This window comes from Martes martes, assembly GCF_963455335.1.
Source record: "Martes martes genome assembly, chromosome: 10".
NCBI classification, from domain to species: domain Eukaryota; kingdom Metazoa; phylum Chordata; class Mammalia; order Carnivora; family Mustelidae; genus Martes; species Martes martes.
Window position 1 is genome coordinate 91266769 of NC_137898.1, and position 27544 is coordinate 91294312.

The 27544-nt window shown below is 36.9% G+C and overlaps 1 protein-coding gene across 7 annotated transcripts in view; it reads left to right on the forward strand.

Annotated features, from left to right (window-relative positions):
• ZBTB44 (zinc finger and BTB domain containing 44) overlaps positions 1 to 27544 on the forward strand; it is a 60773-nt gene that overhangs the window by 22627 nt on the left and 10602 nt on the right. For all 7 annotated transcript variants that reach the window (XR_013967572.1, XR_013967573.1, XM_080816837.1 and 4 more), the window contains exon 2: positions 14198 to 15271. Coding sequence is in view for 5 of the 7 variants with exons in the window: in XM_080816837.1 (XP_080672963.1) it covers positions 14254 to 15271 (1018 nt within the window). In the remaining 2 variants the exon portion in view is untranslated. The remainder of the gene's footprint in view (positions 1 to 14197; positions 15272 to 27544) is intronic.

The window sequence follows — 27544 nt, forward strand, 5'->3', positions numbered from 1 at the left end:
AAATGTGGCAGGCAAATGAGTTTGTATTTAATTTTATTTGATTAATTTTATTTAATTTGAATTAAGATAACTGCATGTGGCTAATGACTACTTCTTAGAAGTATTTTCTCATCCTTTTACTTTCAGCCTACCTATATCGTATTTGAAGTGAGTTTCTTATGGATAGCATGTAGTTGACTCATTTTTTTTTTAAATATCCATTCTGCCAAATCTCTCTCTTTTAATTGGTTTTATTTGGACTGTTTATAGTCAGTGGTAAGTTCTGACCTAACTTTGCCATCTTATCTTTTGTTTTTGTTTGTTCCCTCTATTTTTTGTTTCCGTTTTCTTTTTTGTCCTTTCCTGTATATTACTTTTACCTTTTTTGAGAATTCCACTTTGATTTATCCAGTGTTTTGAGTATTTCTTTTTGTATAGATTATTTTGAGTTTGCCCTGGGAATTACATTAAACATGAATAAACATCTTACAGTGTACTGATGTCAACATTTTACCGGTCGGAATGAAGTACAGAAAGCTTACCTCTTTTTAAAGTCTCTTTACCGTCTCTGTTTATAGCTGTCTTAAATATTTTCTCTACATACTTGGAGCACCACATCAAACAGTGTTATAATTTTTGATTCAGTTATACAAACATAATGTAGAAAAGTCAGAGGAGAGGAAAGATTAGTGCCTATATTTTTTTCTGTCATTCTTCCTTCCATTTTAAGAACTATATATGCCAATTCTTTTTAGTAGAATTGCTGGCAACAGATTCTCCAGTTTTCATTCATGGGCAAGTGTCTTGATTTCCCCTTTATTCCTGAAGGATCTTTTCACTGGATATAAAATTCTTGATTGGCAGTTTCTTTGAATACTTACAAAGTGTTGTGCCACTTCCATCTGGGATCATGGGTTTCTATGAGAAATCCTCTGTTATTTTAATTGTTTTCCCCTTACAAGTAAAAAGTCATTTCTCTCTTGCTGTTTTTAAGATTTTCCTTTTGTCTTTAGCGTCCAACAGTTTGTGATGTATCTAGGCATGGATCTTTGGATTTATCTTCTTCGGGTTTGTTGAGCTTCTCAAATACTTAGGTGTAGGTTTTTTTGCCAAATTTGAGAAGTTTTCAGCCTCTTCTTGGGGGAGAGGAATAGTTTTTCAGCCCTATCCTCTCTCTCCTCTCCTCTCAGGACTCTGAAGATATGAATATTAGATCTTTTCTATAGTTCCTCGGCCCCTGAGTTTCTCTTCATATTTTTAGTCTGTTTTCTCTGTTATCCAAATTGAGTAATTTTTATTTTTTCCTCGGGTTTACTGATTCTTTCCCCTGTCTTCTCCATTCTCCTGTTCAACTCTTCAACTCATCTCTTGAGTTTTTCATTTTAGTTCTATTTTGTAATGGCTTTTTTTTTTAAGATTTTATTTATTTATTTGACAGAGATGACAAGTAGGCAGAGAGGCAGGCAGAGGGGGGGGGGCAGGAAGCAGGCTCCCTGCTGAGTAGAGAGCCAGATGCGGGACTCAATCCCAGGACCCTGGGATCATGACCCAAGCCGAAGGCAGAGGCTTTAACCCACTGAGCCACCCAGGCGTCCCTATTTTGTAATGGACCATAAAATAAACAAAATGTACAAATAAATAAATAAAATGTACATAAATAATGTACAGTTCAGTGACTTTTCAGTATATTCACTAATTTATCGCCACAGTTTTAGAATATTTTCATTACTCTCAGAAAACTTGAGCCCTTTAGCTGTCACCCCAAATTTCCCCCAGCCCTCAGCAGCCGCTAATCTACTTTCTATCTATAGATTTGCCTACTAGAGTTTCTGTTCCTTATTGCTACTGTATCAAAATACAGTTGACTTTTTTATGATGTTGACCTTATCTCCAGTCACTTATTAGTTCTGGAAGGCTTTTTTTTTTCTCCTTAATTCCTTGGGTGTAGATAATCATGTCTGGTAGGAACAGTTTATTTTTTGCTTACACACACACACATGCCCCTTTTGGTTCTTTTTCTTGCCTTTTCTCTGATCTTAGGGGGGAAGTATTTAATCTTTATCTGGTAAGTATGTTACTTACTACCTATAGGCTTTTTTTGTAATGCTCTCTAACTGGTTAAAGAAGTTCCTTTTTATTCCTAGTTTGTTAAGAGTATCATGAAGGGATGCTGAGTTTTTTCCAAAACTTTTTCGGCATCAATCAAAATTATCACGTGGCATTTCTTCTTCAGACTCTGAATATGGTGGATTAAATTGACTGATTTTTTTTTTTTATGCTGAACCAGCCTTGTAATCCTAAAATAAACCCCACTTGATTATGGTATTCTTTTCTTTTTATTTTTGCATTGCTAGAATTGATTTGCTAATATTTTGTTAGGGTTTACATCTGTGTTCACAAAGATGTTCTGGGGTTTGTTTGTTTGTTTTTACAGACGTTGGCTTTGGTATCAGAGTAATGCTGTCCTTAAAAAATAAGAAGTGTTCTCTCTCTGATTCTCTGGAAGAGATTATACGATTGGCATTACCCCTTTAAATGTTTCATAGAATTCTCTAGTGAAACCATCTGGGACTGAAGATTTCTTTAGAATGATTTTAATTGTCAGCTCAGTGTCTATAACAGTTATAAGATTGTTCGGGTTATCTATTTCATCTCGGTTGAATTTTGTGTGTAGTTTATCTCAGGGATTGTTCCATTTTGTTTTTGTTATCGAATTCTGTGTATAGTTGTCTGTAGTATTCTCTCTCTCTCTCTTTTTTTTTATATCTGCAGTGTGTTAAAGGAAAAATCCAACCATAAATTTTGAAAAGATCTGGTTGGCTTTATTTAGCAATTAATGAATTAGGCAGCATCTATTATATAGAGTGGAACTCCAAAGAATTGTACCAAGTGAGAGGGTTTTATGGACTAAAATGTCCATAAATGTTGAGAATGTCCATACATTCTCAAATAGCATCTGGAACTTTCTCCAGTGTAGACCATATGGTAGGTCATAAACCAATAAAAAAAATTATTTTTAAGATTTATTTGAGAGAGAGAGAAAGCACAAGTGGGAGGGGCAGAGGGTGAGAGAATCTCAAGCACACTGAGCGACTAACACAGGGCTCCATCTCACAACCCTGAGATCATGACCTGAGCTGAAATCAAGAGTTGGACACTTAACCGACTGTGCCACCCAGGAGCTCCTACCAATAAATTTTAAAAGGTTGAAATAATACAAAGTGTGCTCTGAGAACATACAGGCATGATATTAGACATCAGTAATAGCAGGAAAAAGTTTAGGAAACTCAAAAATATGTGAAAATAAAAGAGTATACTCCTAAATAACCAGTGGTCACAGAAGAAATCAAACAGGAAATGAGAAAACATTGAGATAAATGAAAATGAAGATACAACATACCAAAACTTATATGCAGCAATAGCAGTGCTTAGATGGAAACGTGTAACTATAAATACAGTTGGTTAAGCATTGGACTCTTTGTTTCAGCTCAGGTTGTGATTTCCAGGTCATGGGATCAAGACCCGCATTAGGCTCTGCACTCGGTATGGAATCTGTTTAAGACTGTCTCTCCCTTTGCCTCTCCCCACTCTCTCTCTAAAATAAATCTTTAAAAAAAGAAGAGCTCTAATTAATAACCAGCATTCTACCTGAAGACACTGGAAAAAGAGCAAACTGAACCTAAAACCAAAAGAAGAAAGGAAATAATAGAAATTGTAAATACTATGGGGATGCCTAGGTGGCTCAGTCAGTTAAACATCTGCCTTTGGTTTAGGTCATGATCCCGGAGTCCTGGGATCAAGCCCCACACCGGGCTTCTTGCTCAGTGGGGGGTCTGTTTCTCTTTCTGCCCCTCATACTGCTCATGCTCTCTCTTTCTCTTCCTTGCTCTCTCTGAAATAAACAAAATCTTTTTAAAAGAATAAATAAAAATACTATAAACAATGAACCATCAAAATTGAAATTGAGAATACAGTTCCATGCACAGTAGCATCAAAAAGAATAAATACTTGAAAATTTAACAAAGAAAGTGTAAGACTTAGCACTATAAAAGAAACTAAAGATGGTCTAAATAAACAGAAAAATACCCCATGTTCATTATTGGAAGACTCAGTGTTGTAAAGATGACAGTACTCCCCAAACTGATCTACAGATTGAGCACAATCCCTCTCAGAATCCCAGCTGACTTTTTGTAGGGATTGACAGTCTGATTCTAAAATTCATATTTTATAGTTATACAGAACCCAGAATAAGCAAAACAATACTGAAAAAGAACAAACTCAGAGAACTCATCCTTCTTGATTTCAAACTGACTACAAAGCAGCAGTGACCAAGGTATTGTACTATCATAAGGATAGACATATAGAACAATGGAATAGAATTGAGAATCCAGATATAAACCCATACAAATGTGCTTATGGGTTTTTCATAAAATCCATAATTTTTCAATGAAGATGCCAAGATCATTCATTGGGGAAGAAGAATATTTTCAATAGATTGTGCTGTGACAGCTAGAGAGCCACATACAAAAGAATGAGGTTAAACTTTTACATCATACCATATATAAAAGAAAAACTAAAAATCAAAGACCTAATTGTAAGCACTAAAACTGTAAAACCTGTGGAAGAGGGGTGCCTGGGTGGCTCAGTCAGGTAAGCATCCAACTCTTGATTTCAGCTGGGGTCATGATCTAAGGGTCATGGGATCTAGCCCCACTCCAGGCTCCACACTCAAATCAAGTGTGGAGACTCCTCCAGATTCTCCCTCTCTCTCACCCTCATCCTCTCCCCATCCCCCTGCTTGCATGAACTCTCTCTTTCTCTAAGAATAAATAAATTTTTTTTTTTAAAAACCCTGTAGAAGAAAACATAGGTGTAAATACTCACGATGTTGAATTTGGCAAAGGATTCTCAAATATGGCAACAAAAGGGAAAAATAGGTTATACTTCATCAAAATTAAAAACTTCTGTGCTTCAGAGGACACTATCAAGAAAGTGAAATGACAACCCACAGAATGGAAGAAAGTGTTTGTAAACCATATGTCTGATAAGCAACTTGTATGTAGAATATGTAAGAACTTTTACAGTTCAGTAAGAAGACAACATACAAGCCAGGTAAAAAAGTGGACAGAGCATCTGAATAGACATTTCTCCAAGGCTTATACAAATAGCTAGGAAGCACATGAAAAGATGTCTGACATCATTAGTTATCCAGGAAATGCAAATCAAAACCACAACGAAATACCACTTCACACCCACTAGGATGGCTAGAATCAAAATGTCAGAACACTAAAAAAAATCTTTAAATTATACACTTTTAAAGGGGTTATTTATATGGGATGTGAGTTATATCTAAAACTTTTATAAAATATATAGTCATTACATACAAATAATTTATTGATATCAAATAGTAAAAACAAATTTCCAATTATCTCATAAACTAATTTTGTGGGGGTGCCTGAGCAGCTCAGTTGTTAAGCGTCTGCCTTCAGCTCAGGTCATGGTATCAAGGCCTGAATTGGACTTCCTGCTCAGCAGGGAGCCTGCTTCGCCCTCTCCCACTTTCCGTGCTTGTGTTCCTTTCCTCCCTGTGTTTCTGTCAAATAAATAAAATCTTTTTTTTTTAATTTACTTTTGTGTTAATTTGTTTCAAGTAAGATAACTGCTCTGCAGTGTGATTGATTCATAAATTCTTTTAATCTATAAGTTCCCTATTTTAGTTCTTCCTTTATCTCTTTTTTCCCCTTGCTCTTTATTTAAAAAAAAAAAAAAGCCTCTTGTCCCAGTAGAGTTTCTCATAGTATAGATTTTGCTGTTTGCATTGCAGTGATGTAACTTAACATGTTCCTGTCACCTGTGTATTTCCTATGAATTGATAGTGTGTTGATAGGATCTAGAATTTCGTTCAGTCTTTTTTGCAATGTCTTATTGCCCTATTTTCGGTCAAGTTATAAACCATTGGTGATCTGTACATCTTCATTTAGGGATGGGGACTGCAGAATGGTTATCTTCTACTTTGATACTCCTTCATTTATTAGCCAGAACATTTCTATAAACACAAAACTTCCTTCATAGTCTGTTTGATTACTAAAAAAATACCATTTATATTGGAAAGCCAGGATAAATGCCTTATTCTTTGCTGTTTTTAAAACCAGCTTTCAAGATAATTATTTGTTTCAATAGCATCTCTCAAAGGTGACACATTAGCTTTGTTTTTGCTTACAGGGTCAGATGAGCCCATGAATTTAAACATATTTCAAGTATTTCAATTTATTTTTGGCCATTGGGAACCTCCTCAAATTGACTTGAGTTTTGAAGTTTTGACACATTCCTAATAATCTTTGATAGCTTCTTTGCTATCTGGTAAGATGTTCCAGGTGGACATTTTCTATCCCAAAAATGCAGTCAGCCATTTTTGTAAGGAGCCGTGATTCCTTTTAGTGGGAAATGGAATTTAGAAGCCAGTCTGGGTGTTAGGGATATTTGTTGCTGTAGATTAATTACATTATGAGTTCCTGCTAATACTTTTAATTCAAATTTAAGAGTATAAATTCAAATTACAACTTTTTCTTTACCTTTAATCCCTGATAACCAATATATATAGGCACTTTACATATATATGTGTGTGTACCAGATAGAAATTTTATGAAGTATATCTATCTATTCACATATTTCACAGCCTTTTTTGTATATATCATGCTAGATATTGGATAGGATCAAAAGATAAATTAGGGGCACCTGGGTGGTTCAGTCAGTTGGGCATCTGCCTTCAGCTCAGGTCATGATCCTGGGGCCCTGGGATCGAGCCCCACGTTGGACTTCTCTGCTCAGCAGGAGCCTGCTTCTCCCTCTCCTCCCCTCTCGCTATCTCTGTCTCTCTCAAATAAATAAATAAAATCTTAAAAAAAAAAAAAATCTTTTTGCTCTGCCTGCCCTGAGCTTCTCACAGCTTGCCTTCACATTTTTCCCTGTACATTCTTTGGATGTCTTTAGTTCTAACAAAATCAACAGAATGAGACTTATCAGTGACTTATGTAAGATGCAGTATTTAAATCCATGCAGACCTCTTCCTGAACTCCACATCAAAATGGGCAATTTCATATATAAATTGATGCAAATATTCCTCTTTAAAGTTTTTCTAATTTAGTATGCCTAAAACCAAAATATTCTTTCTCTTCATCAGCCCCTACCAAAACCCTTCTTTCTCTTTCATTCTCTTATTTGGTGAAAACACCATCCACTCAGTCCCCCAGATTAGAAACTTAAGAGTCATGTTCTTCTCTCGTAGCTACTCCCCAGCCCCATCCCTGGTAGATCATACCTAGGTGCCTTTTTTTTTTTTTTTAAGATTTTATTTATTTATTTGTCAGAGAGAGACACAGTGAGAGAGAGGGAACAGAAGCAGAGGGAGTGAGAGAGGGAGAAGCAGGCCTCCCGCTGAGCAGAGAGCCCGATGTGGGGCTCGATCCCGGCACCCCGGGATCATGACCTGAGTCGAAGGCAGACACTTAACGATTTTGCCACCCAGGTGCCCCCCTAGGTGCTTTTGCCTCCTAAATATTTCTTAGATGTATTTCCTCTATCCTCAGTGCCACTTAGTTTGCTTTTATCATATACTCATACTATTGTAATAGTCACCCTCAAATCTACCCTCTATATTGCCTTTGGAATAACCTTTTTAAAATATAGATATGACTGTACTGCTCCCCAATGGCTACTCATCCCTATTGAATAAGATTTCATTAGGTCCCAGTAAAAAAAAAAAATCTCATTAGGTCCTTAGCATGGCATAAACAAACATAAGTGGCCTTGAGCAAAGTAATATCCCAAGTATCAATTTCCTCTGTAAAATCAGATTATTATCATCTTACCTCATGTGTGATAACATATCTAAAGCTCCTACTATTTAGCATCTGCTACATGGTAGACAGTTAGCTAGTACAGGCAACTTCATATATTTCTACCTAGATATTCCTCTTAGAGGCATCTTAAAAGCAGTATGTCCCTTTCCTTAGCCTCCTTTTCTGTCTTTGATTGGTTTAAATTAGGATATAGAGTAGAAATGAAATTATCTCAGTTCATTCTTCCCATAATTAAAACCTTATTAGATCATTGGGAAAGTTAGTGTCCAGTTATAAATGTGGCTGATTGTTTAAACATGCAAATTCTTTTTAAATATCAAGTTTACCTTCAAATTAGCAGTCTTCATCACTATTTAATCATGTGAGGCAGCCATCTTTGCATGCTAAGAGCTCTACTCCATTTTAACCTCAAATCCTCTGATAATTATTATCAGCTTATCTCTATACCAAAATATATATATTCAAGATGTATTCTGTGTCATATAAGAAATAGAGTAGACATGAAATTTGATCTTCATTTCACTTTTTACTCTCACTTTTTCTAGGGTAATAGTAGCTAACATTCATTGAATGCTTACTTAATGCCTGGAACTGTGCTAATTTAATTTTCCTGACTATCTTGAAAGTGTGATTTCCCTTATTCCTGTTTTACATATGAGCAAACAAGCATATAGAGGTGAAGTAACTTGACTGAGATTTGATGCCTCACTTATAAGTGGAAGAGTCAGTTTTCAAAACCCAAGATTGTCTAACTTAAACCATTTTTTTAAATAACTAGGCTATATACCTTATCTGCCAAAATTTTTCAGCCCAACTGCAAAACAACATGGGATTAAGCAATTACTGTTTTCATAACCATGTATGCTATTTCATCAGTGATTTAGAATAAAAGAGAGAGGGGTGGGCGGGAAGGAGACGATTTCCGAATTACTAGTTCAAATTGCAAACTGTTACACAAATACATTTTATTACTTTTAAATACTGCATGAATTCTACATTAGTAATTGGAATGCAGTAATATTTATCTTTATTCAAGAATTTTGAATGAGCGCCAAATTAAATCTGTAACTATACACATACATATTCATCTACACAGGTGGGGAAAATGAAATGTTTAATAGAATTATGTAATTGATAAAAATTTCAGGTTATACTTTCTGAGTATAACCTGACTTCTAAACTATATCCATATTATGTATGACTTTTTCAAATAGAGTAATTTCATCCTAAGTTTTGCCACAATGTATGATATTGCAGTATCTCCAAAATATATTAGTCCATGTAATTTTTTATCATGGAGTATATCATGAGACTAAGTTTCCACAGACATGTATTAGGAAATGCATATAATACATGGTATACAAGACCTTTCTCAGTCTAATCTTCACCTTCCTCTCATCCCATCCCTTCAGCTATATCAGGCTTTGTAGCTTAGATTTGTAACCATTACATTAAAGAAGCAGAATTTATGGAAGGTTCTTATAATCCGTTTTATTTTTGTCTTCCATTATCCATTTAAATGTTAGTTCTTCCTCCAACTCCTTGAAAGTCAAGTCTTAGCTACTTTTCAGGTTACTTTCCTATCTAGTATCTAGCATGATATATACAAAAAAGGCTGTGAAATATGTGAATAGATAGATATACTTCATTTCAGAAAATGAAAGCATTATTTTGAAGAACTAATAAACCTGGGGTGCCTAGGTGGCTCAGTCATTAGGCGTCTGCTTTCGGCTCAGGGGGGCTCCCTGCTTTGTGGGAAGCCTGCTTCTCCCTCTCCCTCCCCTCCCCCTTGTGTTCCCTCTCTTTCTCTCTGTCAAATAAATAAAATAAAATACTTTTTAAAAAAAACTAATAAACTTAATTCAGAGTTAAAGGTTTCCCTCCTTTCCTCCTTCAGTCGTACTGCAGAGGAAATGTGAAAATGAGGTTTATTTGGCTTCCCTTTTTTTTTTTTTTTTCTGTTTTTCTACCCTTTGGCCTTTTATTCCTTTTCATTTGCTAACTTTGGCTTCTAGCCCCTCCAGGATTGAGAGAGGCAAAAGTTGAGTAACAGGAAAAGGTCTTTGATACTAGTTAAAGCAATATCTGCTTTATATAGCATGTATTTTGTACTAAGTACGGTATTTTATGTATATTATTAGGCCAGTTAATCCTCACAAGTCTCTGAGTTAGATTCTGTTATCCCTCTTTTACTGTTGAGGGAAGTAAGGCACAGTTTAATGACTTGCCTAAGGTCATACTGCTTAATAAACTTAGAAGGCAGTACCAGGATGCAGACCCAGCACTCTAGCTCCAGAGCCCAATCTCAACCACTCTACTTTATTGCTTTTATATTCTGTTGGGAAGTGGTAAGCATACTTCGTAGTCTTTGCCAGTGTTTGAATCAGACTTGAACCCTTTCGATTTTTTCCAAGTGTGACATACATTTTCCATAGACCTAAGACAAAGAGCAAACATGTCTCAACTCTTTCCCTTGCAGAAGAGTAGGAGGGAGTGGGATGGGGTTTGGAACTCAAAGCACACTGATTGCTGTTGCAAAAATCCTTTTGTAATATTTAACTCTTTGAACATTGAAGGTAGGTATAATTCAAGGTTGAAAAACAGCTTTCTGGGGCACCTGGGCAGCTCAGTCAGTTAAGCTTCTGCCCTCAGCTCAGGTCATGATACCAGGGTCCTGGGATGGAGCCCTGTGTCAGGCTCCCTGCTCAGCAGGGGGCCTGCTTCTCGCTCTCCCCCGTTTGCGCTCTCTGTGTCAAATAAATATATAAAATCTTAAAAAAGAAAAAGAAAGAGAAAGAAAAGTAATTTTCCACTACCTTATTGCATAGGTGGCCTTGCATCTCACTTTTGGCCAGCAGTATCTGTTTGAGTCCTCTACCCAAGCCAAGATTGAAATGGTTTCATTTTAAGACCCTGTTGCACATGTTCTCCAAATGCTCTTTAATTCCTTGCCTTCACACCTTTGTTCCTGCAGATGGTCCCCAGATTAAGATTGTATCACTTGCTCTGAAGGCATGTGGTTTCCTCCCTGAACCACATGATCCCAGTCAAACCAAGCACTCTTGATGGCCAGGCTTTTAAAGAAGCCAGTTTACTGTGGCATAGCAAAACTTAATAACTTAAAACTTAAAAGTCCTTCCATTTTCTTCCTTTTCATCTCATTCTTATGAGAAAAATCAGCAATGTTAAAACAGCGGTTTGCTTAGACCAATTTTAGCTGTCTAGTGTATTGTGGTTACTTGTCTTTGGGAAGAGTATATGAAGTATATTTATATTTGAACTCATCTCTGATAACAATCAAGATAATGATTTCAGTGGCCTTACCTGGCTGTCTTGGCACTGGGCTTTATTGCCTTTTATCCTTTCTGTTGTGTAAACGCAGGTTGATAATTTTGTCTTCCCATTTTAGAATATTCAATGACCTTATGTTTATTCAGCTAGAAATCTTCAGTTTTTTTTTCCTTTTTTCTCCTTTTACATACACGTTTATCTGCATAGTACATTCAAAGGGATATTTATCAAATAGATTGTTTGATGTTTAAACTGACACTGCCCTCTGCATGCTCACTTTTTTTTTTTTAGAGATTTTATTTAATTATTGGGGCGGCAGGGAAGGGCAGAGGGAGAGGGAGAAGCAGATTCCCCACTGAGCAGGGAGCCTGTCAGGCCCCCAGGATCATGACCTGAGCCGAAGGCAGGCTCCCCTTTACTTAAAAAAAAAAAAAATTTTTTTTTTAATTCCAGTATAGTGAGGATACAATGTTATATTAGTTTCAGGTGCATGCTCACATTTAGAATGTCATACTGTGCACATTAACAACTTGTTGGACAGGGAAGGCCCATCAGGATGGTGAACACTCACTGAGATCATGTGTGAACCCATGATAACCTGGAATTCCTTTCTGCCTTATCACCTGGCAGAATTCTACTTTCGTTAGGCCCTATCCTCTGTGATGCGTCTTCTCCCTTGTACATTCAAAATTAATTATTTCATTCATTGATTTCACGTAGCACTGCTGCACACCTTTTGTAGTCTTGGTTAGGAACATGCCTTTTTATAAGGACTGTAAGCTCAGGGAGGTCGAGGACAGTGTTTTATTTGTACTTAATGTTCCTCCCTTCACATAATAGAGTACCTCACATTTGGCAAATCTGCTATTGAGCAAAATCAGTTATAATTCGACTGTTAGAATACCTGACTCTGTCTTATTAATATTTCTGCCCAAAACAAGGGAGGTAAAAACAGTAAAATTATGCTCAGTTATAATCCTACCATACCTAACCATCTTTGCATGCAGTTCTGGGGACCAGTATTAAAAGAACATTGAAAAGTGGAGATGGTTCAGAACTAGGATGTTAATGAGATTTTAAGGAGCTCTTAAAGGGATTAGGGATGTTTAGTTTAAAGAAGAGAAACCATAGGAAAGAGTGGCATGTGATTGCCATCTTCAGTTTTTTAAGGCTTTTTTGAGGGAAAAGAAAAAGTAGACCTAGTCCATATGACTTTAGAGTTTGAACCAAGAGGACCTGAAACCCTAGTTGTGTAGCAGTATGCTAGGGTTTTTTTAAAGAAAAAAATTTGCTTAATGTGCAAAAAAAGGAAATAAATACCATACTCCTACCAGTGATTCCCTTGAATATGATGAAAGCTGTTGTACATAGATGCAGACATTATTTTGTACAGTTTCAGAAGGATTATGGCTCCCTTAGGGAATTCATGAATCTCAGGTTAAGACCTCATGTTTTCTTGCTCCATGTGTGTGATGTGGATACAAACACTCTCACCACATTTTTAACCAAATACATAGTAATATCTACTACTGTTGAGTGTCCACTATATGTCAGTAATTAGCATTCATTTAATATTCAGAACCAAACATTTTTCAATTCTATTAAAGATTCATCATCTTTAGCATCTTTTAAAATTGATAGCTGTATTTTTGAAGTATTTGAAATCTTTTTTATCTAGAGATAATTTCCAGAGTGAATTTGTTTTACACTTATTTCAGTACTAACAATAAAAAAAGTTATAACAGATAAAATAATTAATGTACATAGTTGTATTTTTTTTTTACACTGGAGAAGTCTGTAATCTAAGAGTCAAAAGACCCAAATTATAGCTTTGGTTGTCATTTGTTAGTCATGTAACTTTTCTGAGCATTAATTTTCTTAAATCTTTATTAAAAGGTCTCCCTGACTTCACATAAGCCTCCCTGACTTCACATAGAGGGTGTAAAGAGAAGTTAGGGGGAAAGTACTAAAAAACTGAAGCATTATTAGATGTGCTATATTAAAACTATTTGAGAATGTCAGTTTTTTATATTTTTAGTAAATGTGAAATCTGATAAAGGTGAAATCTGATAAGGGCAAACTAACATCTTTCTTAAGGGAAAAATCCAATCAACTGATGGATTACTAACCATTTTTTTATATTATTTCCAGAAAGTTTGTTTCATTGTATTAAGAACATAAACAGGGGCGCCTGGGTGGCTCAGTGGGTTAAAGCCTCTGCCTTCGGCTCAGGTCATGATCTCAGGGTCCTGGGATCGAGCCCCACGTCGGGCTCTCTGCTCCGTGGGGAGCCTGCTTCCTCCTCTCTCTCTGCCTGCCTCTCTGCCTACTTGTGATCTCTGTCAAATAAATAAATAAAATATTTAAAAAAAAGAACATAAACAATAAAAATAACTGGTTTCATTTGTTGAGCATTCACAAAGTGCCACGAACTGTGCTAAGCATTACTTAAGCATTGTTTCATTTACAGATAACAGGTTGTTACAGGTAACAATTATGAAGGGATTGTTGAGGAAATAATCCAGGCCCATCACATTCTAAATCTTGAAGTCTTAACCCCTTATATTTAATCACTTTATATCCTAAAAGAGGCAATATGTAGCATTAAAGTTAAGAGGGGAGCTGTGGAGCATCCTGTCTGGATTTGAACCTTGGGTCTGCCACTCAGTAATTTTCTGACTTTAGGAAAATAGTTAACCCTTTTCTGTTAATCAGGAATAATAATGTCCTCATTGATGAGACAGTCAACTAAATTATCAAATGTGAAGTTAGAACAGTGTTTGGCACATAGAGAGCACTCTAAATTATAAATATATAATTGTCTTATATACAAACTATTATTATTTAAAACTATCCAGCTCATTAAAACATTAGCTCACAGATCCACTGGTAAGAGTTTGAGGGAATGGTAAGGAGAGTGTATTTTAATATATTCCCTTCCTTGAACTTTCTCACTACCATCCTTCAGCTTTGTTTATTTAGCACAGTGGCCACATGAAAATAATGTAAATCACCTTCTATTTCGACCACTATACCACCAATTAATGCTTATTTTATGTATTTTTTAGGACATTTCTGATTCATTTGCATCCTTGAAGAGCATCTGTAGAAGAGGAAGGAAAAGATGGGTGTGAAAACATTTACTCATAGCTCCTCTTCCCACAGCCAGGAAATGCTTGGAAAGCTAAATATGCTGCGAAATGATGGACATTTTTGTGATATCACTATTCGTGTCCAGGACAAAATCTTCCGGGCACATAAGGTGGTACTAGCAGCTTGCAGTGATTTCTTTCGCACCAAACTTGTAGGCCAAGCAGAGGATGAGAACAAGAATGTGTTGGATTTGCATCATGTTACAGTGACTGGCTTTATACCCCTTTTAGAATATGCTTACACAGCCACTCTGTCAATTAACACAGAAAATATCATTGATGTTCTAGCTGCAGCCAGCTATATGCAAATGTTTAGTGTTGCTAGCACCTGCTCAGAGTTCATGAAATCAAGCATTTTATGGAATACACCCAACAGCCAACCAGAAAAGGGTCTAGATGCTGGACAAGAAAATAACTCTAACTGCAATTTTACTTCTCGAGATGGAAGTATTTCGCCGGTGTCTTCAGAGTGCAGTGTGGTAGAAAGAACCATTCCTGTCTGCCGAGAGTCCCGGAGAAAGCGCAAAAGCTACATTGTTATGTCTCCTGAAAGTCCTGTAAAGTGTAGCACACAAACAAGTTCTCCCCAGGTATTGAATTCTTCAGCTTCCTACTCAGAAAATAGAAATCAACCAGTTGACTCTTCTTTAGCTTTTCCCTGGACTTTTCCTTTTGGAATTGATCGAAGGATTCAGCCTGATAAGGTTAAGCAGGCAGAAAATACCAGGACTTTAGAATTACCTGGCCCATCTGAGACAGGGCGAAGAATGACTGATTATGTGACTTGTGAGAGCACAAAAACTACCTTGCCGTTAGGTACTGAAGAAGATGTCCGGGTCAAAGTAGAAAGGTTAAGTGATGAGGAGGTCCATGAGGAAGTGTCTCAGCCTGTCAGTGCATCTCAGAGTTCACTGAGTGATCAGCAGACAGTGCCAGGAAGTGAACAAGTCCAAGAAGACCTTCTGATTAGTCCACAGTCTTCCTCTATAGGTATAATGTCTTCTGTGTTTTTCATGATATTGTAAAGTCAACTTGAGCGGTTTTTTTTTTTCAATTTGAGCATTTTTAAGTACCTTTTAAGATACAAATTCTGTGCTGGATCCTGTAGGAATCATGAAAAAGAATAAAACATGGTAACTGGATTTTTTTAGATACTTATTAGTACTATTTTTTACAAGTTATGCACTGAGAAAGAAAATAGCTGAACATTTTCTGACAGGTCAAAGGCAGATTGTGTTATATATGAATTGTGAATTATTTTCAATGCAGAATATACCGGTTTTTAAAAATCCAGTTAGTGTTTTATTCTTTGTCAAAATGTTTGCTGAAAACTTACCCTGTGCCAAACTTTGGGGATATATGATGAAAAAGACATCATCCCTGCATCTGAGGGTTTAACGGTCTAATTGAGGAAGCAGAGGTGTAAATTAGTGATTAGTACTAGGCTAGAGATATGAACAAAGTGTTAAGGGTCACAAAGGACAGAGCAAGTTAGCACTATATATTTGAACTGGATTTTCGTCAGTAAATATGAGTTTGTGCCACATGAGAGGAAATGACTTTTCTTTGAAAATGAATGAGAGCCCAGAGATGTGGAAAACCATTGCATGTTTGGGAAGCGGCAAATTCAGTTTAAAATTATGTGAATAAACCCTGGAAGCCTGCAAGTATTGGAAATAATGAGAGATAAGACAAAATGAGCAGTTGAGAGCCTATCATGAACAATCTTAAACACTGGTTTCAGTTAGTATTACATTTAACTACATCTAACAGATCCCATCAAAGTGGCTTAGACAAAACGGGGCTTTATTTTTATCACATAAAATGTTCAGAAGTATGAAGTCCAGAACTGGTTTGGTGGCTTTACAGTATAATCAGTGTGGCCTAGGTGCCTTCTATATTTATAATCCACCATCCTTAGTTTGTCAGCTTCATTGATATGCTTATTGCTTCACAGTTAAGAAATGCTTGCTTCATCTTTAGCTTCATATTCTAGGAAGGGGCAGTGCTTATATCAAGAAAGCACAAACATTCCCAGAAATCCTTTAAAAAACTGCCAGATTATGTCATGTGATCTTTCCCAGCTGTAAGGGAATCTGAGAAGTTATGTCTATTAGTAGGATATAGAACTGCCTCAAAATTGGAGGAGAATGGGTACTATGTGCAACTAGCAGTGTTTGCCACAGCTCGGCCACATAAGCTTGAATGTTATCCTTGTGGTAATAAAGAGTCTACCTTAAAGGGAATAAAAATAAGACACTTACAGATATTTAGGAAAATTAAATTGGTAATAGTTTGCAGGGGAGTTCTTCTGGGCAGAGACGGTCTCAGAAACTAGTTACAGTAGAGTTGCTACTGTATGAATGAATGTATGAATGAAGATGCTTAGAGTAAAACTATAAAGGCATAAGAGACTTTATAAAGGAAGAATCATTACTACCTGATGATATTGAATATGTGGATGGAGGGAATGGAAGGGGTTAGAGAACTTTAGATGACTAGAAAAATAGTGATAACATTTTATTATATTCACTGATTCGAAGTCATAATTTTTTATAAGAGCTATATCTTACAGTTAATCTTTTACAGTTATTTTTTCTTAATGGTAAAAAAAATAATGGTAATTATATAATGGATAGGAATCTATTAAATTCAGCTACTGTATTATGAAAATCAGTGGAAGAAGATGGGAACCTAGTTTTAAGAGTAAGTCAGCAAGGTCAATTCTGTGTGAATTATGCTTTGGTGGTAACCAAGTAATGTCATGCTACAAAGCAGTTGAAAAAGCAAGATTGGTGAAATCAGGACTGAAGATTACCAGTTCAGGGCTTTTCTTTGGTATGGTAACTTTTTTTCTGTATTCTGACAGATTGAACCTCAATAGGAAAAAATATATATAAGCTGAAACCAGAGGACTGATCCTTGAGAAATACCTATATTCAGGGAGAGAAGAACAGCCAATAAAGAATAAGGAGGGGGCACTTGGGTGGCTCACTGGGTTAAAGCCTCTGCCTTCGGCTCAGGTCCTGGGATCGAGCCCCGCATCGGGCCCTCTGCTCAGTGGCAAGTCTGCTTCCCCCTCTCTCTCTCTGCCTGCCTCTCTGCCTACTTGTGATCTCTCTCTCTGTCAAATAAATAAACAAAATCTTAAAAAAAAAAAAAAAAAAAACACATAGGGGCGCCTGGGTGGCTCAGTGGGTTAAAGCCTCTGCCTTCGGCTCGGGTCATGATCCCAGAGTCCTGGGATCGAGCTCCGAGTCAGGCTCTCTGCTCAGTGGGGAACCTGCTTCCTCCTCTCTCTCTCTGTCTGCCTCTCTGCCTACTTGTGATCTCTGTCAAATAAATAAAAATAAAATCTTAAAAAAAAATTTAAAAAAAAAGAATAAGAAGGAGGATTTCTCTATAAGATTGGAGAACCAGGAATGCCATATTAACTTTGTTGATTTCTTGAATTTTGACTCACTTTGTGTTGTCACTACAAAGTGTACTTTCAGACTGGATGATACAAAACAATAGTTTATTCTCTCATTTTTCAGAAGTCTGAAATCAAGGTGTTGGCAGGGCCATGCTCCCTTAGGTTATAGAAAAGGGTTCTTCTCTTGCCTCTTCCTAGCTTCTGGCAGTTACTAATACTCCTTGTTGTTCCTCAACTTGTAGTTGCATCCCTCTGATTTCTATCTCCATCTTCATGTGGCCTTCCTGTGTTTCTGCCTACAAATCTCCCTTACCTTATAAGGACACTGGTCTTTGGATCGGGGCCTGCCCTACTCAGGATGACCTCATCTAACTTGATTACAATCTGCAAAGACCATATTTCCAAATAGGGTCACATTCCTACCTGTCAGGGGTTAGGACTTGAATATAGCTTTTTGAGAGACATAGTTCTACCCACAGCACCAACTAAAGATCATATTCCCGAATTTGGGTCAAGGTGGTTTTTTTTCCTTCTTTTTTTTTTTTAATTTTAATTCCAGTATAATTAACACAGTGTTATTTTAGTTACAGGTGTATGATATAATGATGCAACATTCTGCACATTACTCAGTGCTCATCATGATAAGTGTGCTCTTATCTCCCTTACGCATTTCAGTCACCTCCCCTGTGGGGAGGTTCTCAGTATTTGAGTTCTCAATTCTCTGTATTTGAGTCTGTTTTTTTGTTTTGCCTTGTTTTTCTTTGTTTATTTGTTTTGTTTTTTAAATGCCACTTATGAGTGAAATCATATGGTATTTGTCTTTCTCTGACTGACTTATTTCACTTAGCATTGTACCTTCTGGATCCATACATGTTATTGCAAAGGCAGGATTTCATTCTTTTTTATGGCTGAGCAGTATTCTTGTGTGTGCGCGCGTGCGTGCGTGTACACGCTGCATCTTTAACCACTCATCTATTGATGGACATGGGTCAGGATACTTTTGAAGAATTCCAGTGACCACACATTCAATATAGTATTTAATGTTAGCTATTTGTTCATATGACCAAGTTTTTTTGTTAAATTACTAGTCTTTACTCCTCAAACACCTTCTAAATAATGAACTATTTAATGGATGTTATTATTTTAATTCATTTTATCTGAGAACTTAGAAACCAAATATTAATCTAACTCAATATCTTGCTAATAACTAGGCATGTGAAATAGTCTGTTTTTAACCACTCTCAGGTGTATCTAATGAGTTGAGATTTGCCTTTCTATCTTACTAACATGACTAAATAGAGAAGTTAAACTTAAATAGGATAAACCTACCAGTTATATAACTATGATTTACTTCCAATATATACTATCAGATGTAGATTCTGTTATAAAGCTGACATGTGAATAACTGTGATAGGAATATCACAGAATCAGATAATCCAAAGGAGTTGTTTTCCTTGCCTTCATAGTAAATGTACTAATCACTCTCAATTAATCTATCTTAACTCCAAATCTATACAACAAAACAAAGCTCTACAGTGTAAAATTCCTAGAGTATAGTAGGCACTCAAAAAATGTGGGCAGGAGAAAGGAAAAAATATGGTAACTTTTTTTCTGTATTCTATAAGAATACTCATAAGAGTACTTAATTTTACTACTGATATATTAAAGAAGATATCTAAAAGGTAGTTTGTCTTTCCTGGGGACTGAGAATATAATATTTAACACATTATTTAAAAAAAATTTTTTTAAGATTTTTATTCATTTGAGTTGAGAGAAAGAGAGCTTGAGCAGGAAGGAGGGGCAGAGGGAGAAGCAGACTCCCCACTGAGCTGGGAGCCTGATGTGGGGCTCCATCCCAGGACCCTGAGATCAAGACCTCAGCTGAAGGGAGACACTTAACTGAGCTACCCAGGCGCCCATTATTCTAAAATAATAATTTGAAAATCCATGAAGTTAACTCAGATAGGATTTTGCCTATTCTTTTAAGTTCCTTTTATTGCCATTTGGCCCAACAGGGGGGTTGTAAAATCTGACAACCCCAGTTTAGGGCAAATAGAAGCAATAAATACAGCAAATTTAAAAGAGAAAAAAAAGTATGCTAGTTTTCGGTTGGGTCTCCGTACTCAAAAAGGTGGTCATCAATATCTGATACAGTTTTTTAAAAATATAAGTGAGATGGCTTTATTATTTGTCTTGAAGTATTCAATTATCTTTAGGCACTTCACAAAGACAAAATAAATAGTTCTAGATAATCCACAGTTTCCTATGTTAAAGGAATTCAGTTTTTTCTAAACTTTAAAATCTGCCATCAAAAGTAAAGCGATTGTTATAGGGGTCAGTTATATTAAGAGATAATTTGACAGTTTTCTCAGTAGCAGTAGTGAATAGATAATTGGCAACTAGAATAATGGTAGGATTACAACATTGATCATATGGAGAAGTAGTATAATGATTAAAAGTTCAGGGGTTGGAGTCAGATCTAGAATCTGCTTCCAGTTTCTGCCACATAATAGGTGTATGACTTTGAGGAAATCATTTAACCTCAATGAGTTCCTATAACTATAAAGTAAGGATACTAATACCTATCTATAAAGTATGTCAGTGCCCTCCAGCAAAAGACCACCAGGAACATAGTTGTACAGTTTTGGGTAGTAGTTTTAATGTCTGAAAATCCCTAACAGGTTACTGCAAATACACAGGGTAAGTTAGTGTGCAGCAGGCACCTGTAAACCTTGTGATCACATTTAGAAGTAGTATCCTCGTGGTTGGTGTTTGGCGAATGTAAGTATCATTCAAAACCCAACAGGAGTGTTTTGGTTTTATGTCCCTTAAAATGGACAGATTCCTTGAGGAAACTGTTAATCAATTAAAACAGTTTCTGCAGAGGCTGAAGTGTCTCTGAAGAGAATAAGCTCAGACTGTCATATTCAGGATATCCCGTATTAATGTCTTTCTGATTGAATAGGCCTTGATGATAGGATTGTAATGACTTCAGCAGAAGCATTTTCATGATGTCAGATCAGGGAACTTTTTTTCCTCAAGGCTCAGAGCTGAAATATAATATGATACAAGGGGCCATTAAAAGGGAAGCTACCTTCTGACATGTTTAAAAGAACAGTTATTAATTTTTTGCCTGCCAGATCAGATAGAGGATAATAGATTCATTGACCTGTTACATTCAAAATAGTCTTTATAGTCTGGAGAAAACCTAGAAGAGTATTGTTTTTCCTTAAGTGACAAAAGGAGATCTTAGGGAGTTGAAAACATGGGATATAGATGAGAGATCACATTATTAAACAAGATTAGTAGTGATAGTAGATAAGTAGTAAAGGGGTAGAAAAGATTACTGAAGAATCAAAATTAATATGATTTTGTTATCTTGGGAGGGAGTTGTCTACTTTTAAAGTCAGTATCTTCTGAAGAATCCCTCAAAAAATGTGTTGTATGTATTTTGAGTTGGGAAACATGAATCTACTGAATAGCACCTTGAAAGTTTACTGCTAAATCAGTTGTTAATAATACCTGATCAGGGGCACCTAGGTGGCTCAGTGGGTTAAGCCTCTGCCTTCGGCTTGGGTCATGGTCTCAGGGTCCCAGGCTCAAGCCCAACATTGGGCTCTATGCTCAGCGGGGAGCCTGCTCCCCTCTCTCTGCCTGCCTCTCTGCCTGCTTGTGATCTGTCTCAAATAAATAAAATCTTTTAAAAAAAAAACTGATCAATTCCTTTCTAGATGATAGTCAATGACAAGATTTCTGTGGTGGCATCTTTTCCAGAAGAACAAAAGTCCAGATTTTAAATCATTCAGAAGCTTTGGTGAATGTTTTCAAAATGCAGCTCATATCTGTTTGTGATAAAGCTGCAAATCTCTTGTATTCAGTCATATCATCTGGTAAAAAGTTAGAACCTAAGATTTAAACTAAAATTCCCACTTGTAAAACGCAGCTAATTATCATCTCATAAGGAGTTAACTTGTGAGTCCTAAAGAGCATTTATCTTATTGCCATCAAGACTCTTGGCAGTATTTGGGGCTGTGGAAGTTTGAGGGTTTTTACATGTTTTGATGACTATTGTTTTAGAATTCCATATGTTGGGTTGTCTGGATGGCTCAGTCAGTTAAGCATCAGCCTTCCGCTTGGGTCATGATCTCAGGATCCAATGATCGGGCCCTGCATCAGGCTTCTTGCTTAGGAGGTAGCCTGCTTCTCCCTCTCTGCCTGCCTGACGATGCTCCCCCTGCTTGTGCACTCTCTCTCACTCTCTCTCAAATAAACAAATTACATCTTTAAAAAAAGGTGTGGGGGGATTCTATTTGTTCTCTTTGGTTTGTTTTTTCAGATATAAAAATCGTAATAAATGTGGTATTCTATTTTCTGTTTTTTTTAACAATCCATTTGTAGTTTTCGGTCCCTTTTTTTGATCTCTTAAGTCTCTCCTAATTTAGACAAGTGATTTTTTTAATTATTATTATCATTATTATTCAGGTATAATTGACATACAGCATTATATAATGATTTGATAGTTGTATGTATTACAAAGTGATGACAGCAGTATGTTTAGTTAACATCTGTTACCACACATAGATTTTTTTTCTCGTGACGAGAACTTTGAAAATATACTTGTTTAGCAACGTTCCGATATGCAGCACGATATTAACTATAGTCACCATACTGTATATTACATCCCCATGATTTAATTATTTCATACTGGAAGTTTGTACCTTTTGACTGCCTTTACCTGTTTTTCCTATCCTCCCAACCCCCTACTTCTGGCAACCATCCTTCTGCTGTCCTGCTCTCTGTTATCTTTGAGCGTGGTTTGTTTAGATTCCAGGTAAAAGTGAGATCATACAGTATTTGTCTTTCTCTGATTTCACATAGCATAATGCCCTTAAAGTCCATCCGTGTTGTTGGCAAATGGCAAGATTTCTTTTTTCTTTTCTTTTTTTAATGGCTACATAATTTATTCCCTTTATTTTTCTTGATGTTTGTGGATGATAAGGACAGTCAAAAGTCTCAGTAAAATAGAACATTTATGGAGTTCTTAGCAATAATATCAGTGAATGTGTAGTCCTATTACTGGAGAAATAAGTTGGGATTTCCCAAGTCAGGAATACAAAATCTAGTAATTTTTCCCCATCATTACAGCATAGGTCTTTAGCATGAAAAAGCCTCAAGCCACCCTAAAAATAACCAATAACCAGAACAAACTGATTGCTCATTTGGAGCTATTTAAGTATACTTCAGTGTTTGGTCCATATCCATGTCTTACCAAGGTTGTATCAGTGACAGCAAGGCCACACATCAGAAATACCCATGACAGTGCCTCTTAAAATCCCCACTCTAGTGTTGCACAGTGTTAATGCATCTCAAGTGAACAATCTTGTTTATGTCAGAAGCTCCCCCCAAAATGGTCATTTGCACTTCCAAATTTTCATTGGTGAAATCGGTTTAGAGATAAGTGTATTAGCTAGTGTTACAGAGAGGAAACATGAAGGAAGCAGACGTTTGGCCTGGAAGAGGCGGCAGTTTTAGATTGAGACAATTCGTGAGAACTGCAGTGGTCCAAAAGAATGTTTGTGTAACTTTTTATTTCAGGGCTCGGCTAAAGGCCAGTTGTCACTGATCAGGGACCAGACAGTACCTGATTCTGAGCATGTGAAAGTAAGCAAAGCAGTTCTTGGGGATGCAGACAAAAATTTGAGAAAGTCCTTAAACCTATTTTTTTTTAAGATTATTTATTTATTTATTTGACAGAGAGAGAGATCACAAGTAGGCAGAGAGGCAGGCAGAGAGGGGGAAGCAGGCTCTCTGCCAAGCAGAGAGCCTGATATGGGACTTGATCCCAGGACCCTGAGACCATGACCTGAGCCGAAGGCAGAGGCTTAACCCACTGAGCCACCCAGGCGCCCCATCTTTTTCTTTTTTTAAACATCCTCATTGAAAAAAAAAAATCTTCATTGAAATATAACTCACATATATTGAGGTGCCTGGATGGCTCAGTGGGTTAAAGCCTCTGCCTTTGGTTCAGGTCATGGTCCCAGAGTCCTGGGATTGAGCCCCGCATCAGGCTGTCTGCTTAGCAAGGAGCCTGCTTCCTCCTCTCTCTCTACCTGCCTGTCTGCCTACTTGTGATCTTTGTGTGTCAAATAAATAAATAAAATCTTTAAAAAAAAAAAAAAAGAAATATAACTCACATATAAAATTCACCCATTTAAAGTGTATACTTTAGTGGTTGTTAGTATATTCACAAAGTTGTGCAACCATCCCCACAAAAGTTTATAACATTTTCATCACCCTAAAAAGAAACCCTGTAGCTTTAGCTGTGAATCCCTCCTGGTCCCACCCAAACCCTAGGCAAACACAAATATACTCTTTATAGATTTGCCGGTTCTAAGTATTTCAGATAAGTAGGATCATGCAATATGTGCTCTTTCCTGACTGGCTGCTGTCACTTTCTGTAATATCTTCAAGGTTCATCTGTGGCATACCTTGTAGAGTTTTGAAAAGTTTTTGCCAATCAGATCTTCTGAACTCAGCCTCCAGGCCCAGTTCAGATGGATTAATTGGGCCTATCTCCATGCTCATTGTAATCTATTCATCTTTAGACAGGAGTCAACACCCTAGACATACCTATCATAGGAGCAGGTCTTAGAAGGCTAGAAAACAATCTGACCAAGAAACAGTGATAAATCTGAGTAGATAACCAAAATATTCCCAAAAGATTTTCTAGGAAAAACAAACCCACCACTGAAGGACTTTACTATGAAATATTTTAGCTCAGTTCATAATGAACTTAACCTCCCAGCTAAGGGCTGGTTGCACCTCAAATGGCATTTTAGATGTACACTCTGTTAACAAGGTGCCCAGTGCAAGAGAACAAGAATTGCAATCAAATTCAATGGATCCTCCATTCTTGCCAGTGTCTGGTTGCCAGAGACTACAAGGAGCACAAATATAATTGAGCAAGTTGGGTTTTATTGCTCATTTGCAGTATAGAAAATCACACACCCTGGGGTCTTTAGGGCTTCTCAGTAAGAGGGTGTTAGAAAGAAATTAGAGGATTTGGCTTGTGTTAAGTGATTTTAGGGTGGATTCACGGAAGTGATGGGGTCTGCTCAGGACTAGCGATATCAGTAAGCAGGGAAAACTATGATTGTGTATCTTTTTTTTTTTTTAAGTAATCTCTTCACCCAATGTGAGGCTCAGACTCACGACCCCCAAGGTCAAGAATCGCATGCTCTTCCATCTGAGCCGACCAGCCACCCCTGTGATTGTGTATCTAGGAAATATATCTACAAATATCTAGGATTGCAGATTAATGTGAACCTATAGCAGCAGTAACTTTTATTAGCTAAAGAGGGGGATGTTTGGTATTCTTACAATTGCACAATGACCTTGTTTTGGGCTGTGTTTAAACAAGATTATGTGTTTTGTCTCAGACCATTGTGACCTGGTCTGATGATGTTATTCTGTGAGATTGTCTGTGTCCAACTTAAAGCACCAGGGTCTAGCTGTGAAGACCAGGCCCACTCCTTAGTGTCTGTGTTCAGGCCAGTTCCTGGATGTTAGGGGCTGCTTTTCTTTCTCAAATATGAAATGAGATAATGTTTTAAAAACACATGGAAGAGTGGCTGACACATGGTAAATGTTCAGTAGTGGATGGCCACTGGAGTTATTTTTCACCACCCAGAAGAGTTTTTGTGTCTTGGGTACTTAAATAATGGTTAGCTGCAGAAAACAGGAATCCCTTTGATGCTACAGAAGCTATTATATACTACTAATTGATGGAAGAGAGTAGACTCTCTCTTGATACAGTAACTCTGACCATATGAAACTGATTGTCTCTATAAATCTGTTTACTGTTTCATAAGGTGAGAAAGTTCTGTTCAGAATTCTTAGCTTTCATTACCACTGCAAGCAGAATCCCTATAGTGTAGAAAAGAAACTCCATTTTCCTAATTTAAGAAGCATCACTGTCACTCAAGGAAAGTAATGTTGTTTGTGCATCCTGCTCTTAAACTGTTTTAATTAAATTCCAATTCATATGATTACTTGTGTTATCGTTGCCAAAACCACACCTCGGGAAAAAGTTTAAAAGATTTTCATTGTTGCATAAGTGATGTAACACTATTTGTGTGTTATAATGTCCACAGTACAGATAGAATTCTTAAAGTGTGCTTTTTAACTCTTAATTTAACTTGGAGTAGTTTTTATATTTGGCTTTTGGTGCATTAATAACCACGGGCAAGAGGAGAATGTTCTTTAAGAGGGGCCATCTGCTAGATGTATCTTAGACTCCATTTTAGTTCTTTTTTGACCAGCTTTTTAAGTAAACTCTTGACAGTGCTAGAATCTGTCCAAAGCAGAGTGGTTTTTACTTCCACCTCTCCAAGACTCCACCCCTGCCCCACCTAGAAGTAGTGTGGTCTGATTGTGAGAAGCAAATGTCAGATCAGTCTTCCTGATTTGCTCTAGTCACACCTCTAGTCCTTTTTTGCAAGTCTTTGCCTGTAAGCTTTAATATTGTCTGCCCTCTGAATAGCTGCAGAATACTGCTATAAAGAAGATTTTTGTGTGTCCATGGTGACCAGGTCCAAATACTGGGATTTTTCCAGTTTTTATCCTAGGACAGATTGAAATGTTAGTGTTTAGTTCCCTTTTCTTTAAGGAAAAAAGTGAGAATGGGGAAGGAAATGTTGACAAGTGAACAGTTCTTTCCTAAATTAGCAGTATCTGGTCCCCCAATCTGTATTAAAAACAAATCAGAAGGTTTGGGAATAAGTTGGGTAAGTAGATATGAGGAATAGCATACACAGATTTTGACAGTAAGGGAAAGAGAAAATGAAAAGGCACACAGAAATGCTAAACACACACCAGTGAGAGTGAGGTTGGGTGTGGGAGAGAGGTGTGCAGGAAGAATATAGATGCAGTTGGGGATGAATGTAAATGCACATAGTCCTGTGTCCTTTCAAAAATCTCTATCAGTGTATTAGAACATAATATAGTAATTGGTGTCCTTGTGATGTTTGCCATGAGTCATCAAGAAACAATTATATTTAGTGTTCTTAAGAAGTCAAGGCAGGGGACGCCTGGGTGGCTCAGTTGGTTAAGTCACTGCCTTCGGTTCAGGTCATGATCCCAGGGTTCTGGGATCAAGTCCCGCATCGGGCTCCTTGCTCGTCAGGGAGCCTGCTTCTCTTGCTGCCTCTGCCTGCCTCTCGGCCTGCTTGTGTGTTCTCTCTCTCTCTCTCTCTCTGGCAAATAAATAAAATCTTGAAAAAAAAAAAAAAAAGTCAAGGCAGAATGTCACATTTTCTAGCACAAATGGCTTAATAAAGTAAGTTTGGATGCCTTTACAGCGATTAGGTTATTTTTTTTGGAAAATTTTACTTAAGTGGAAAATGTATTCATTTCTTAATAATGTCAGCTAATTCAAGTGTTCCAAAGGGGAAAACTGAAGTGCTGGATTCTAAGTTTTCATCAGAAGGAAATTTCACACTAACTCTCCAATAACAGACGATATTTATTAAATATCCACATGTATATGGTATTGTTCAAACTGTTACAGTTAGTTCATTTTAGCTTTCATTAAAATATTGCAACCAAAAGCATGCTTGCTGTTACAGTGGACTACACAACTTGAGTTCAGATTTGTTCATTTGGTAAAGCACAGCTTATTTGCATACAGTAAATACATTGGCAAAGTTCAGTCTTTGATGAGAATAGATTAGGTTGTGCGGATCTTCCTCCCACTAAAAACAACATGGGGCTTTTTTTTAGTATTTGAAAAATAGTTGGGGAACTACCAAGTTAAACTTGGGGTAAGGGGAGCCCAACCCAGAGAGGTA